This window comes from Atractosteus spatula, chromosome 14 (genome assembly GCF_055471065.1).
Source record: "Atractosteus spatula isolate fAtrSpa1 chromosome 14, fAtrSpa1.hap1, whole genome shotgun sequence".
NCBI classification, from domain to species: Eukaryota; Metazoa; Chordata; class Actinopteri; order Semionotiformes; family Lepisosteidae; genus Atractosteus; species Atractosteus spatula.
The window spans coordinates 20,903,822-20,919,231 of record NC_142719.1 but is presented as its reverse complement, the minus strand read 5'-3'; the positions used below and the strand labels follow the sequence as shown (position 1 = coordinate 20,919,231).

At 39.5% G+C, this 15,410-nt stretch overlaps 1 protein-coding gene across 2 annotated transcripts in view; it reads right to left on the bottom strand.

Annotated features, from left to right (window-relative positions):
• kcnt2b (potassium sodium-activated channel subfamily T member 2b) overlaps positions 1 to 15,410 on the bottom strand; it is a 179,567-nt gene that overhangs the window by 86,191 nt on the left and 77,966 nt on the right. For both annotated transcript variants that reach the window (XM_088932148.1, XM_088932147.1), the window contains exon 2: positions 801 to 880. In XM_088932148.1, coding sequence (XP_088788274.1) covers positions 801 to 880 — 80 coding nt within the window. The remainder of the gene's footprint in view (positions 1 to 800; positions 881 to 15,410) is intronic.

Here is a 15,410-nt window from a genome sequence, read left to right as displayed (position 1 = left end):
ATGAAAAGTTGGAGAGAAATCATGCACTGCTTTTCAATGCGATTCAGTTAGTTTGTTATGCTGAGGGTGCAATCAAATAATCAAATCTGCAATTGCAGTCTGATTCAGAAAACAAAGGAAAAAACAAATGAATTTGATTAGCCACCAGTAAAATAACCTTTGAAACCAAGGTGTGAAAAGGACTACTTCCTATCTTCCTTTACAGGGTGAATCAACTTGTGTTCATTTCTTTTCATGAACTCATTTATCAACTAGTTTAGCACTATCCAAAAACTTGTTCTGTGCACCTTTGTTTCTCATTACACCCTGGCATACTCTGCTGAAATAATTCCAGGAGGCTCTTTGATGTACATCAGTTTCTTGGAAACAAAACAGTGCATTAGTTTACATCTCCAAGTCCTTGTTAGCTCTAAAATTCCTTGTTATTTTGGAAAACCTAATAAAAACCCTTCACATCTAGCTACTGTATTATGAAGCTGCACTACAGCTCAAATTGGCTGATCAGACATTGATTTCCAGCATTGATTTGTTAGTGGTTCAAATGTCTGGTATTGATTTGTAAACACACAGAACTATATTTTTTTATATTACGACTGTTTTGGTGGCATGGCATTTTCTGTTGTGTAAGCCTTTTTAAGAAGATTTTCTATGCAAATTAATTTTTCCCAACAAACAAAATCACATTAGTTTGCTGGAACCCTTGACTCATTCTGTCTGGAATTCTGGACATATCTTATTACAGTATGCCATAAGACTATGGATTTGAAACTCTATTAGAAAATCAAGAAGTTTACACTCACTCGATCTTTGGTTTTTAATGAAAAACAGCTTGAGGCGCTCCTTGAATGTGTTTTCATTCACATAGAACTCCACCTGCACCCTGCCAGAATGAGAAAGAGACAGAGACATTGAACCATTAACATCATATAAAAAGTAATAAATCAGAATAATAGAAGCCTGCCCATAGAAATTTAAGGAAATGAACTCCATTATAAATCTTAAGACCTACACACTGCAGACAGCTACTATAATAATAATACTTATTAATAATTGCTTACACTTATATAGCGCTTTTCTGGACTCTCCACTCAAAGCACTTTATAGGTAATGGGGACTTCCCTCCACCACCACCAATGTGCAGCATCCACCTGGGCTCACCACACACCAGCTATCAGTGGGGAGGAGAGCAGAGTAATGAAGCCAATTCATAGATGGGGATTATTAGGAGGCCATGATTGGTAAGGGCCAATGGGAAATTTGGCCAGGACACCAGGGTTACACTCCTACTCTTTTCGAGAAATGCCCTGGGATTTTTAATGACCCCAGAGAGTCAGGACCTCGGTTTTACGTCTCATCAGAAGGATGGCGCCTGTTTTACGGTATAGTGTCCCTATCACTATAGTGGGGCATTAGGACCCACATGGACTGCAGGGTGAGCACCCCCTGCTGGCCCCACTAACACCTCTTCCAGCAGCAACCTTAGTTTTTCCCAGGAGGTCTCCCATCCAGGTACTGACCAGGCTCACACCTGCTTAGCTTCAGTGGGTTGCCAGTTGTGAGTTGCAGGGTGATCTGGCTGATGGCTATGTCATTTTTTGGTCATTAAATTTAGAACCCCAATTGTTCATTCCCTTTAACTTCTCAATATTCAGCTGCAAAAAATCCTGGCTTTCACCCCTGATCTGACATGGGAGAACTACAGAAAGACATGCTCATTCTGCATGTAGATTGGCAGGAGCCTGGACTAAGTCATCACAAGTGGGACTTGCCAGCAGGTGAGCTAAGTCACCTTTAGTTGATCAAGAGTTTATAAAGACCCCCCTGAAGGACATCAGTGAGTTTGGCACAGAAATGAAGAACGATAGTTATTTGTGAGCAACAGGCCAATCAGTGAAATCCAGGTATGATGGTCAATGGCTGCTGAACTCCACTTGTGATTGATGGTAGCCTAACTTCACAGTGCTGCACTGATCAAGTCCTGAGACCTCATGGACTGCTGTTGTGAAGCACAGTAAAATTACACTGCTCTAAATTATGCTAGTTTTTGCTCACAGTACAGCGGCATATCTCAAGCCCTGAACATGAATTCTCTAGCACCAGTGCTCTGCTCTCTGCGATACTATGTTTCTGTTGCAGCAGAAATTTGCTGTGACTACTCATTACCATGCTGCTTCAGTAATTAGCATCCACACCTGTTTCCAGTAATCATCAAGACTGCTATTTAAGATACCTTCCCTCTTCAGTCACTGCTCTGTGTTAAAGCTTGCTTCAGCCTCAGAATTCTTGCTGCACCTGTTATGTTTGCCACCTTTGGGTTTGACCCTTGCTTATTCCAGACATCAGCTGTTTTGTTTATCTCTCAGATTTGATTCTCGCCCAGTTTTTAACTACACTTTTGCCTAGTGTTTTTTCGGACTCGGAACCAAGCCTATCTCCACTGCTGGTTGATACTGCCACAGGACCAAAACTTACACCAGTGGACTTGGATGAGGTATGGCATCCAATGCAGATCAGTGAACATGCATATACAGTAACTTCTGATTTAGAGTTATATTATGTTCTTGCATGCTCTCAGAATTCAACATTTTATTACAAAAGATTTCACCTTTCTATTCTAATCTGTTGATTGTCTCTTTAAATGCCATTTGTAAGTATATCCATCAATCTACTAACTGCTTTATTCATTACAGGATCACAGGGGACCTGAAGCCTATCTCAGCAAGGAATGGGAGCAAGGTAGTGTATGACATGGATGGGACGCAAGTTCATTGCAGAGCACACACAAACACTGACACACACTCACCCATTGGATTGTCCCAGAATCCAATTAACTTACCAGGATGTCTTTGGACTCTTGGAGGAAACCAGAGCATCCAGATGAAACCCACACAAATGTGTTTGAACATGCAAACACCCTGCAGATTGCACCCCAGAAATTGAACCCTTAGAAAGTCAAATGCTAACCACTGTGCCACCATGCCGCCCAGGTATAGTTTATCCTTTCCATAATGTTACTAGTAACGGAAGTGTAACTGGTTGGCCCACGGTGTTATTTTTGGCTCAGTTCTGTCCCTCTTTTTTATGAAGTGATATCACGTTTGCAGTTTTCCAATCTGTAAGTACAACTCTCGTTCTAAATGAGAACTGAAATATCTCACATAGGAGTATAAATAACATGCCCCATTACCTTAAGACTGGAAAAATACCATCAGGACTAAGTGAAATATTGGTTTGGACCTATCTTAGTCCCTTAAGAAATGCATTGTCAGTTATGATAAAACTATCCAATACTGTTGGAACTCATTTTAGAACAAGAAATATATTTAAGACAAGTTTGTCATGTCTTCCTGTGTAAAACCTGTATGAAGTATTCTTTTTTACAGGTTAACTATTTTTCTCATCAGCTATTATTAATCTTCTATTTTCATGCAGACTACTTATACTCTCCTTTAGAGTTTGGTTAATGTTGTATAGTGCTGAAAGAATGCTACATATTTCTTTTACTTTGTTGCAATATATTTTTGGCCTCCTTCCTGGCAATTCAAATGTCTATATTATACATCTAGATGGAAACTCTGTGCCAAAACTTTGTGGACCTTTAAAGAACCTTGTCAGCAGGGACTGAAGAACCAAATCTTTGGTCCAGACAGAACTGGCCCATTCTCTGGAGGGAAGGGGGATTTGCTATCAGCCAGTAGAGAACCTTTGTGAGGTCAGCCAATCCTATCAGCCCACTCTCAGTCAATCAATACCTATGTTATACAGGAGGCTGAATTCCAAGGCAGTTACACAGATCCACTTCACTCCAGTATCATTGGTCTTAAATAGACTGTGATAGAGGGCAATACAGAAAATCAGAAGCAATCTCTACTGGAACCTCTTTTAGTTTTTTTTTAATGTTTTTCATTTCGGGAATGTTATCTACAGTGTACTCATACTTTATTCAAAATGTCATTTTTCATGTGCCAGCTGTCACCATATAACACCTCCAGAAAACAGAGCAATACGGACAGATGAAAGAAATGGATGGAAATAGATACTGATATAGTATGGAGGCAGGCAGTCTTGGAATATAGAGATATACTGTACATCAATAGGTTTAGAGAGAGATGGCCTTTTTCCTCGCTCAATCTGCACAATTTATCAATTTTGGTTAATAGTATGCTCATGGTGAGATAAGCCTGCTTAAAGAGCCAACATCTTCAAGTAGCATTTTATATGTAAAATGATTATATGCACAGTATACACTATATACGCACAAATGTATATACATATGGGCATTTATACATGCCTTAAAACTATTGCATTTTCTTAAAATTAATGCAAAGCACCATCACTCTGCCTCAGTGCAACACAATGCAAATCACTTAGGGTTTGCAAACTCATAATCATTGCCCTGTCTCTCACACATAACAAAGCTGAATGAGGATGCTCAATTTCTTTTGTTGTGTCTGGGTAGCCCTCTTCATTGTGCTCAGAGCTCAAAAGGAAAAAGTTTGCCTGGTACACTCACGTGTATACAAACAACCACCCGCTTTCTGATTTGAAAGGCAAATGAGACTGAGGAGGGGAGGCTGCATGGGTATTTACATGATGGTTGTGCTTTTTTAATTTTTAACACACTAATTGCACCACAAGTACTCTCATACCAGCAAGTCAGAGAGTTGCCCACTGGGGATGGGTAGGGTTACCCACTCTGAAACAGGGGCTCTCATTGTTGAAAATTTTAAATAATGGCACATACAGTACAGTATGATCCTGAAATTTCATTAAAAATTACTGAATAGAGGATAGCACGGTGTTACAGTGGTTAGCATTGCTACCCCATTACACTTTGGCCCTGGATTCAATTCTAGACCTGGGGTGCTATTTGTGTGGAGTTTGTATGTTATCCCTTTGTTTGTGGGGGCTTGGATCCACAGTCCTGAGATAAACTGGTATGTTATTTCACTGCTGGGAAAACTGCCTCTGCTGCAAGTGTGTCTGTTTGCGTCTGTCTGTCGGGTGGTGGACTGGCGTCCTGTCCAGGGTGTTTCGCGCCTTGCACCTGTTGCTTACTGGGATAGTTCCGGTTCCCAGTTCCCCATACCTAATTGGATGAAGTGGTTAGAAAATGGAGAGATAGAAAATGGGATGGGTGGAAATACTGCATATATTATAATACTGAAATGAATTTGTAGGGTTGCAAGTTGTCAAAGCACAGTTCAGTGCAGGTTTGAAAAGAGCTTTAATTTGTTACAAAAAGGCCATTTTCAGAGAACTAACAGGTACACCCAAAAGTGCATCTCCCTGCTATGCTCTGCACCAGAGCATTTACAAGCAGTTTTTATATTTTAGACTTCAAACATAAATGTTGCCTTATAGAGAAGCATTTTGGACCAGTATCTATTTAGGATTAGCATTTTGGTCAAACATGCAGATTACAGTACATAATATAATGGTATTTCTGACAAAGCTTATCCTTGTCTTCCAGTAGCTCTGAAATATCACTTGCTTTTTCTATGAACACCCCACACAACAGGTGTCTATTTTCTCTAGCTTAGCATGTACAGAGTTTAAACAAATTTAGAATGAAACAGAACTCCACAACTTGGCCAATGCCTTAACAAAGGTGACTTACAATTGATGGATCAAATGCATATAAGGCAACATAAGGCAACTTTTTAACATACATTCATTAATATACTGTAGATATACTTCTATTATATATGATTTTATTACTCATAACTGCTCATAATGCACTCAAATATGCAATTGTTTTGCTGATGTATTAAGATTTACTTAATATCTGTACAGAGTGGAGGTTTAGACTCTGGACACGGCTGTCATATCCTCGAGCAAGATATTCATCTTGTTCTTTTTTGTGATGATTCATTTTCTGAAATTTACAGAGTTGTAAGATCTTCATTAACAAACCAAATACAGCCAAAATAAGCTCAGAGGGTGCAACTGAGTGCAATTAATTACAATTTTGTGTCACCACACTTTTCATTTGAAACCATCTTCAACATCTTTATTTAACACTTGGGCTCATTAGGATTAGTTTGTTTTTAAATCTATATGACTCCCAGTTTTGAAAATTGTTTGCAAGGAGATCATTTCACTGTTCCCTCTGCACACTGAGGTAACAGAGGAGATACAATACAACACCAGCCTGCCACACTGAACCTGTTTTGTTAAGGAAGAGATGAGCAATAAACAGAGAATGTATCAGCATCCTCTGTTTATTGCATCAGTAATGGATGTATCAAGTGCCTGACTCATAAAGGGCAACTTTTCTCCCTCTATAAAGAACTAAATAAATCAGGAAAGTGGGACTTCCAAGACACTCATCAATTCAAAGCCTTCTGCACAAGACATAGGAGGAGTGCTGCACAATCTGGATATTGTATGTGTACTTTCAGGTTTAGTACATCTCACTTTGCAGAGTTCCAAGCCATCTATCTTTAAAAGCTATCTGCAATGATAACCCACCCTATGTTTCATTCCCACTCTTACTTGCTTAAGTTTTCTGATTCTCTGTCCTACTGACAAGCATTTCCCCAATGTATCATCAAGATATGGAAAAAAAGTTCCCTGGGTCATTGGAATTGTAGTTATTTTCCCTCTGCTACAACTCAGAACTACTATCATCCAATTTCTAATTTACTACTTTTGGCAAAGGTTTGAATGGGCTGCTGCTGTTCAGTTACAGGCTCAACTATCTAAAGTAGAGAGTAGAGTAGTGGAATTTACTGCCCAATGGACATTGGTATTCTTATTTGCAAAAATCTCTTAGGACATACACAGCACAGCAGATGCTGTTCTTAAGCCTAGTGTTCAGTGCTTCAATAGTGCGGTACCACTTGTCAGATTGGATTGGGCTTTATTGCACTAGTGGATGGTGAGAATCTCACCGATTGATAGTAAATCACAATCCTATAATCCTCTGTGCCGTTGCCACAAACCTTTGCAGTGCATCTTTGTCAAGCATGGTAGTTGTCACGCCCTCTGCAGCCAGAGGGCGCTCCTTCTCTGTCCTGTCTCTCATTTCCAGTTCTCTGCTGTCCTTCCGGTGTTTCTCTCTCTCTGGGGCTATAAATTTCCGGGTCTTTTAGTGTGTCTTCGCTCAGCAGTGTCATTCGGATGTCCTGAAACCCGCCTAGCACCAGGTCGCCCCACGTCCGCTACCTGAGGGCATAGGTTTCTATACGGCATTACCTGAACAGCTGAGCCCAGGCTAACCCCAATCTTGCCGCTACGCATAGGGTCTTCTCGCTCTCCTGTCTCTCCACGGTTCGTCCTCTCCGACATTCGTGACAGTAGTACTGCTGTACCACACAGTGATTCACTTTCTAATGTGCTGCAGTAAAAGTTCATGAGTAGCTGTTTCCTCATATTGCATTTCTTTAAGCACCACAGAAAGTGCAGGAGCTGTTGTGCCTTGTTCACACTGGGGCTACAGTGCTGTGAGACACTGATCTGCAAGCCAGCAGGATGAGCCATTTCATAGATTCAGAATCGGACTACAGAGCTAAACTAGCTCTTGTTAGGATAAATCATGATTTAAAGACAACTCCTGTGCTTATTTAATCCATCCCTCTCCTTCTGGGTCCTCGTACTGTCTTGATTGCGCATGCCAGTTTGTTAAATATAATAGAGAGGTATTACTGGAACAGGTTTGTTGTGGTTTAAATATTACCTAAGTGCTAGAAAACAATGTGTTCAGTCTGGGTAATGCTCCTCCTCTGTCGGTAACATTTGGCGTTCCACAGGGCACTGTGCTTGGTCATATTCTTTTTAATCTATGTGTTATCACTGGGTAAAATTCTTCACTGACATCAGCTTTCTTTTATGTACAGATAAAACCCAAATTTTCAAATAGTTGCGTGAACCTTAAGTTACTTAAGCACTATTTGCCTTGCTTTACACCATTCGGATGATGTTAAAAAAGACACAACAACTTTTAGGCAAACTGTACACTATATGGGGTACTAGATTATTGTACATAATGGAATAAGCCACCAGGGAGCACATTTCTGTAAATAAAAAAAATCATTTTATTATACTGTGTACTGTTAAAATATTATATAAATATAATAAATTAATGGTTGAAAACGATGTGTTAGGCGGTGGTATGTTTCATACATGGTGTAGTATGTTATAGACTTTTCTTTTACATTTAGTTTAGTAGAATATATAATAAAAAACTCACAATGGTAAGTTTTCTATATGACCTTAAAATAGTCTTAAAATAGGGTTGCTAAAGCATGAAAAATAGGGATCCCTCAGCCAGATTAGTTGGAAACAGAAGAAGCAGAAATCAAATGGGTGAGGATAAAAAATAACCTGTAGACTGAAGTTTTAAATAGAAAGAGCAGAGCACTATTGCAGCACTGCTGTGTCTGAAAGAAATGATCAGCATCTTGAAAAGAAGCTCAATTTCTCATCATTTTAAGACTCCCAGCTGTGCATTCTCCAATTTCTTGTTCCTCTGGCTTTCACCAGCTTTAATTTTAGTGCAGCAGCCTGGGCTGTTTCAATGGCAGTATTCAGTGGCAGCCAGTATTACCTGTTGTCCACTACAGTGTAGGTCTAGCAGATGGTACATAGAGTTTGGTCTAGTTTTGACACAAGCTCTTCTGAATTGTGTCAAACATATAAATAATACAATGGCTGGCATCCATCAAAAACATCAAAGAGTATTCAGTAACATTTTTTTGTTTTTCATTTTATGCCAACCCTACAGTAGGACTGCAAACAGTTTCCTTACATCTCAGCTCACAGCAACGACTCCTTTGATGCTTGGATAGAAGGCAGATTGGCAGGCATGCTAGTCTGACCAGCATTCCCATTAAAGACATTCATCTTTTGACACCCTACAAACTCCACGGTGCCTGAAAGCAGGCTTAGCACTGAATTTAAGAGCGGTACATCTTTCACTGATGTCTTTGTGAGCCCACGCGCACCCACAAGCTGCAGAAGTTCCAGAACAGACCCATCTGACTATTACTAACAATGGACTAATCCTAGAAATGCCTCTGGCAGCACTCAGTTAAATATGTGCTGACTTTGGGAAATCCCCATCACAACAGACAAGACTGAGACTCAGACTTGGAACTTATGGGGCAAAACGCTCAACCAGGAAACACCTTTACCTGTTGAGCAGGCAGGAGGCCATCATAATCCTTATTTTCACATTGGGCCCATTTCCATAACTGAGTGTCCAGATTTTCTCTTTATAGCACAAAAAGCAAAAATAGAAAAACCGCAGCCTAACAAATGCCAAACTACTCCAGATGGAATGGGATTCTTTCAGCTTTCCGGATTATACTGTAATGAATTCAGCTGGAATTACACCTCTTTAGGAGCAGTGGAGATACTGTGTAAATGCTGCACATTCTCACTTTGTTTGCAAAAATATTCTCTCAGTATCTGAGGATTCTGGAATTCATTCACCTCCAGACACAATTCAAGCTCCTAAACCCAAACTGTAGCCTGCAACTTTTTCAAGATTGGAAAGTTCAGTGGACCAACTTCTGATGTTGGCACCTGCTTAATACTCTTAAGTAGGCATATCTTCATGTCACAGGAAGTCCAAGATGAATGGAAACCTTATCAATCGCAGCATAACATCAAAACTAATTGACTTTATTATTCTCACTCCTTAATCACTCCATCATTGCATCACGAGCAATACGTTTTTCTGTCTGAGCTTTCTGTGCTGTAACCATTATCCTCCCTGTGCATTAAGTAAAACAATTAGGAATTCATCTCATGCACACACTGTTCACAAAGGGTCAACTTTCATTAAATTCAGCACATTTTGCAGAAGAAAAAGAAGCAATAGGAATGCTAATTTGACTAACACTAATTTTTCTCAGCAAGGATATCCAAATAACATCAGGCTTTTCAGAACACCCCACAGAACAGTATTAGCACCCATTGAGTGATCTTTATTATTCATTGAAAGAACATAGACTTTTTGTCCGATATTTTTTCAAGAATTGTTAGCATTTCCCAGATATAATTATAATTTATAATTTCCCAGAGTCAGTTCTAAGGGAACAACATACATCTTATGGCTTTTATTCCAGCTGCACACTTAATTACTTAAACATTTAAATGTGCAATCCCAAATAATGTGCACAGTTATTTAATTCATTTGGGTGACACTTTTATCTAAACTTCCCTTTATACAGCTGGGATTTTCACTGAGCCATTTGGAATAAAGTTCCACAGCAGATACCACAGCAAGGTCTAACCTAGAATTCAGCCCCAGTCCAGAGCCCTGAAAACTCCAAAACACTCCAGTATATAAACTCAAACCTGTTTTGGGCTCTCAAAAATGTGGGAGACTATTCATTATTGCTGTAAACAGGTAAGAAGAAATCTAAAATCAAAAGTTAAAAGATATTGGACAGAACTGATTTAGAAAATAATCAATGCATTTAATTAAGGGAGACACCCTAAACGTGACTCAAAGAACATGAAGCAAGCAAGAATTGGAATGATAGGAGGATAGCTATTAAAAAATACTTTTGCTTCTGATTTGATATCCATTTAATTTTTCCAAATACTGTGTGTTCCCATGTTAGCGGATGTGATCAAAGGAGGAGAGGGCCATCATGTATCTGTTTCATTGAGAAATCGTATCTAAGGCTGAAATCAGAGCCCAGAGATTTAGTAGTTAATGATGAGGAATTGTTACATTGTCTTCCACTGCTGTTTATGGTTCTTTAAATGTCAGCCAGAGAAGGATGATCCAGGGTTATCAATGCTGTTGATGTAAACAGGTAGCATTCTCTTCCATTTGTGTTCAGGGACCCTAGGGAAAAGTGTGTTGCGTAAACAAGTAGCTGTAGCACAAATGCAAAACAGTTTGTAATATGACACAGAAGACCAGGATTGTATAACACTAAAAAACTCAACTGTGGCAGGTGATGTCCTATGATTTACATTAGATCAGACCATGCTCCTGAATGGCACTGTATCTGGTTTATATAGATAATGAAGCCTTTAGACCTCTCTTTACAGACCTGCACTGAAAAATAAAGTCCTACTGTGATATGGTGACTACTACTCTTATACCACCTCTGAGTTCCTTAAGACTTCTGTTTCTGGAAGCCACGTCCTTTTTAATTTCCTGCAGCGCATCTAACCACTCAGCTACTGAGCACATTGCAACCAACCACTAAACACTGAGTTACTGCACATACTGCAGCTTAGAACCAACCACTGAGCAAATGAATATAAAACCTGAAGGTGGTCCAGCTTAGAATGCTGACACTGAAATCTTGAACATACTGCAGCTCAACACTAAACATTAAACTACTGAACACACTGCAGCTTAGAACTCAAACACTGAATTTATGTTAATCTGGAACTGGACACTTTTTAGCATTGCCAGTGAGCTAGAAATTACACTGTAGTTCAACACTTTAAATCCAAGCACTCTACATTTCAACACTGACCTTCTGAACAAACTGTAGTCCAGCATTCTAACACTGAGCCATTGAACACATTGTAATCCAAATCTTTAAGACTGAGCTACTGAAAATGCTGCAGCCCAGCACTTCCAACACCCTGTTTTTTTTCTAGCAGGAAAAAGCACAAACCCAGAAACAATATGAATAGGGGAAATATTCTGCTTGGATGATAGGCTTAATAGGCTCTTAATTAAATCTGAATTATAGCCTCGGAAAGAATGTGTCGATTGTAGGTGGTGACCCCTCAGATTGTCACCATGCTACCATAGATGATCATTAATTAAATTCAATTAGCCAGACGTGAGAGTTATTAAAATGGGCTAGATAATAACATCCATTGACCTCTGTCTGGTGCAGTTTGTTCTACTGCTTCAAGAGAAAAGCACATCTTGCTATTTAAAGCAGACTTTGGCACTTGTCTGGTCAGGACTTACAATGCTATAAGACCCCGTTTGCTGGTTGTTACTAGACTAACATCACATGTCTATAATATCCATTATATTTATCGTATACAGTGTCACAGGGGAGCCTGAGCCTACCACAGGAAGAAACAGGATACACCCTGGATGGGCATTCAGACATGCATAGACTCACACTAAGTCCAATTTTCCCAGAAGTCAATTAACCTACCAGCACATCTGGTAGGACACAGCAGGACTGTGGGAGAAAACCAGAGTACATGGTATAACCCCCCCCCACACACACACACACACCTCCAGGATTTGAACCCATATGGACCCAGTTCTGCAAGGCAGCAATGCTAACCTCTGTGTCACTCTGCCACCCATATCTAATCTAGGATTGGAATACTGCTCTCATACTCTGTGATTGAGAGTGAATTGTAAAGGTCCATTGTAGACCATTTTGTTAAATCCTATCATTTTGCATATCATTATGCAATCTGTTTAAACAAATCTACACTTTTGTTTTTTTTTCTTTACAATGTTTGAGGCCAGCACCAGTAGCTAATGCCTAAATATTGAAATGTTTTAGAAAAAGCAATGGTGGCTGGCTTTATAAAAGGAATAAATGTTTTAGACCTCTGAGTGGCTACATTTCCACAAATGTATGCAGTCACTAATCACATTTAATAAGCATGCAAATGTGGTGTTTAATTTGATCTGAAAAGAGATGCCTCTGAATCTTTATGTATTTTAAGAACCTAGCTTGTTCTTAGTTTTTAGCACATACAGTTTGAGTCCAAAACTCGACCTCCAGCCTTGATGAACAAATAATTGAGCCAACATAAAAAGTGCAGAGAAGTTATCCAAATAGGGCCGCCAACAGACTCGTTACTACTGACTGATCCTGGAAAATGAAAATTAAGATGGATCAAAAAGGCAGGAAATGTTATCTTCCAATTAACATTTCTGAAACCTTCTCTCCCATCTCTCTCCCGTTGCCCGCCTGGTATCACAGGTTTGAAAAGAGCAATCTGGAAATAACGAGAGGCATGTGGCAAAGAAAAGCTGGCCTCAGGCCTCAGATAGTAAGATGAGGCTGCTATGGTGACATCACACCCCAGGACCTATAAAAAGCGGTCAAGCCCCAGGCAGATGGGAAGCAGAATTGTGGTTTGTCTGGGCTGTGCAGATGAGGCGTTTTGAGACAGAACCCAGCTGCACACAACCTACACAAGCACGGCCTTGATGTGCAGTGTGGAGGTAGTGACAATTTCCCATGCCTCTAAACTGAATTGGATCAGTGAATTAGACCAGTAAGAAACAACAACAATAATATCAATTACTGAATAAATTCCTAATTACTTAATTCTCCCTACCGCCAAATGTCAAATATGCCTCACTGTTATTTCCCTGATCCTTTTCTTGTCATTAATCTTGACTATATATTTTGATATTCATATTCAAACTATATAGTCAGCTCTATTCATTTTGAGTTCCATTTCTATTACATTATTATCTATTATTATGTAACCTTATTTTTGTACCCTTAATTTGTGATTTTGTGATTTTTGTGATTTTTGTTAGCTAGCAGAAAAGACATTTCATTGCCAGCAACTACTGCTGCACGCTGTACTGTTGTGCATTTGATAATTAAACTTTCATTTGATCTGATTTGTGCATGCTTCCATTATTCCTTAAATTTTATTGTTGCTCCTTTACTGCAGTCATGTGCAGGCTGTAATGCCTTAATTCAATGTTGATTGAATGATTGATACCTGATTTATCACTTGGGAGAAAGGCAGTAGCCATTTTGCACCAGCAGCCCCATGAAATTGTTCATGCAATGTTATTCCTACATGACTGGTGCACCTGCTTCTGAGCACATGGTTGTAGCAGATGGGGCAGGACAAAGCTACGAAGAGAAGCAAGACTGAACAGTAAATAAACACTGTTGTGGTTTCTGAGCCTACATGCCAGAATTAAGATCTCTCCCTGTTGGTTACCAAAAGTTACCTGATCTACTAAACTTTGAGATTTGTGTTTGATAAGTTAAATGTTTGATTAAAGGGTGGTCCCCCTGCATATCCCGCATGTTCAGTTTTTAGATTTTCATCCATCCATTTTCTAATCGTTTCATCCTATTTAGGATCATGGGGAAGCTCACACATTCATTCATACACAAGCATTTTACTGCTCTGAAAAATTGATCAAATAATTTAATTCCTGTGCACCCTGTGTATTCAAGGTTATATAACAGTAAATGCATGGTACTGCAATATCTGACATCAATAATTATGGAATTATGAAAGCTGCAGATAATATGCAAATAATCTTGCCAGGTTGAGTGCTTGCTAAAATAGACTACTGCACAATTACACTTTTATGTCTTTTTATGTCTGTTCCCTTATTGATCTGCTTTCTCCAATAAAAGAAACCATAACTTAAAATAACTGTTTCTACTTCTTATGACAGGAGAAGGCATCTGTTCTGATTCGGGAGCTGAATCAAGACAGTTGATTTTTAAGATTGTGACCTTAAAGAGATTGTCTGGAGCATACCGTTATCATACATAACTATTCTCTGACTGCCTTGCGGGCACATAACTAATGAGGAGGTGCAGCTGCTAAAGCATTGAGCGAGGGCGCTACGTGTTTTAAAATATTGTAGCAGTTGTGGTCACCAGATATGGCTGCTCTAGAATAAGACTAGATAGGAGTGTTCAGATACTTTCCTGGCCTTAAAGGAATATCCAACTCTGACAGTATGAAATAATTTAAACTTTTTAGTTTTGAGCACAGGGAAATATTAGGGCAGTTGACTCAATTGTTTAAGGTCCTTAAAGGCATTGCCAAAGTCATTCCAATAGACCTCTTCAAAATCAGCAGTGAAACCAACCAAATTACGCAAATGAGAACTAAGGAAAGTGCATTTAAAACTGATAACAGTGAGAACAGGAGGCCCCTGTTTACAAAAAGAGTTGTGGGAGTCTGAAACAAGCTACCTGGAATATACACTGGTTTCATTCAAGAAACAGCTGGATGAGAACCTCAGATTGCTTCATTCTGATAACCAAAAAAGTTAGATGGCTCTCCTCTGGTTTATAACATCTCGTGTTCTACAATGTGGTTATCGCAAATTCACTTAACCAACCCAATTACTTTCTTTAGCACTTTAAAAGACTACGGGTAAGAAGTTTCCCCAAGTGGCAAGTACTGTAGGTAGGCATTACTCAGCCCTCTTGGCTCATGAAAAAAAACAAGGACAAAGATGGGATTAATTGATAGATTGTCAGTTCTTGACACAACAGCAATATGGGGACTGCAGGTTTGCAGTGATGACAGTGACATGCCGCTTTCCAGCTAAAGCTTGCTCGATGGGAGAGTTGTGGGGCTCACTTATGGCCCTTGTTGTCCCAGTGCACAATGGGAGTCACTGCCAAAAAGCAGAGTCTGGAACAACTGGCTGCTCCAAAGAGGGTTGGGTCCAGATAGGTACAGAATTTCTGTATCTAATCAAAAATGATCTAATTGCTACACAC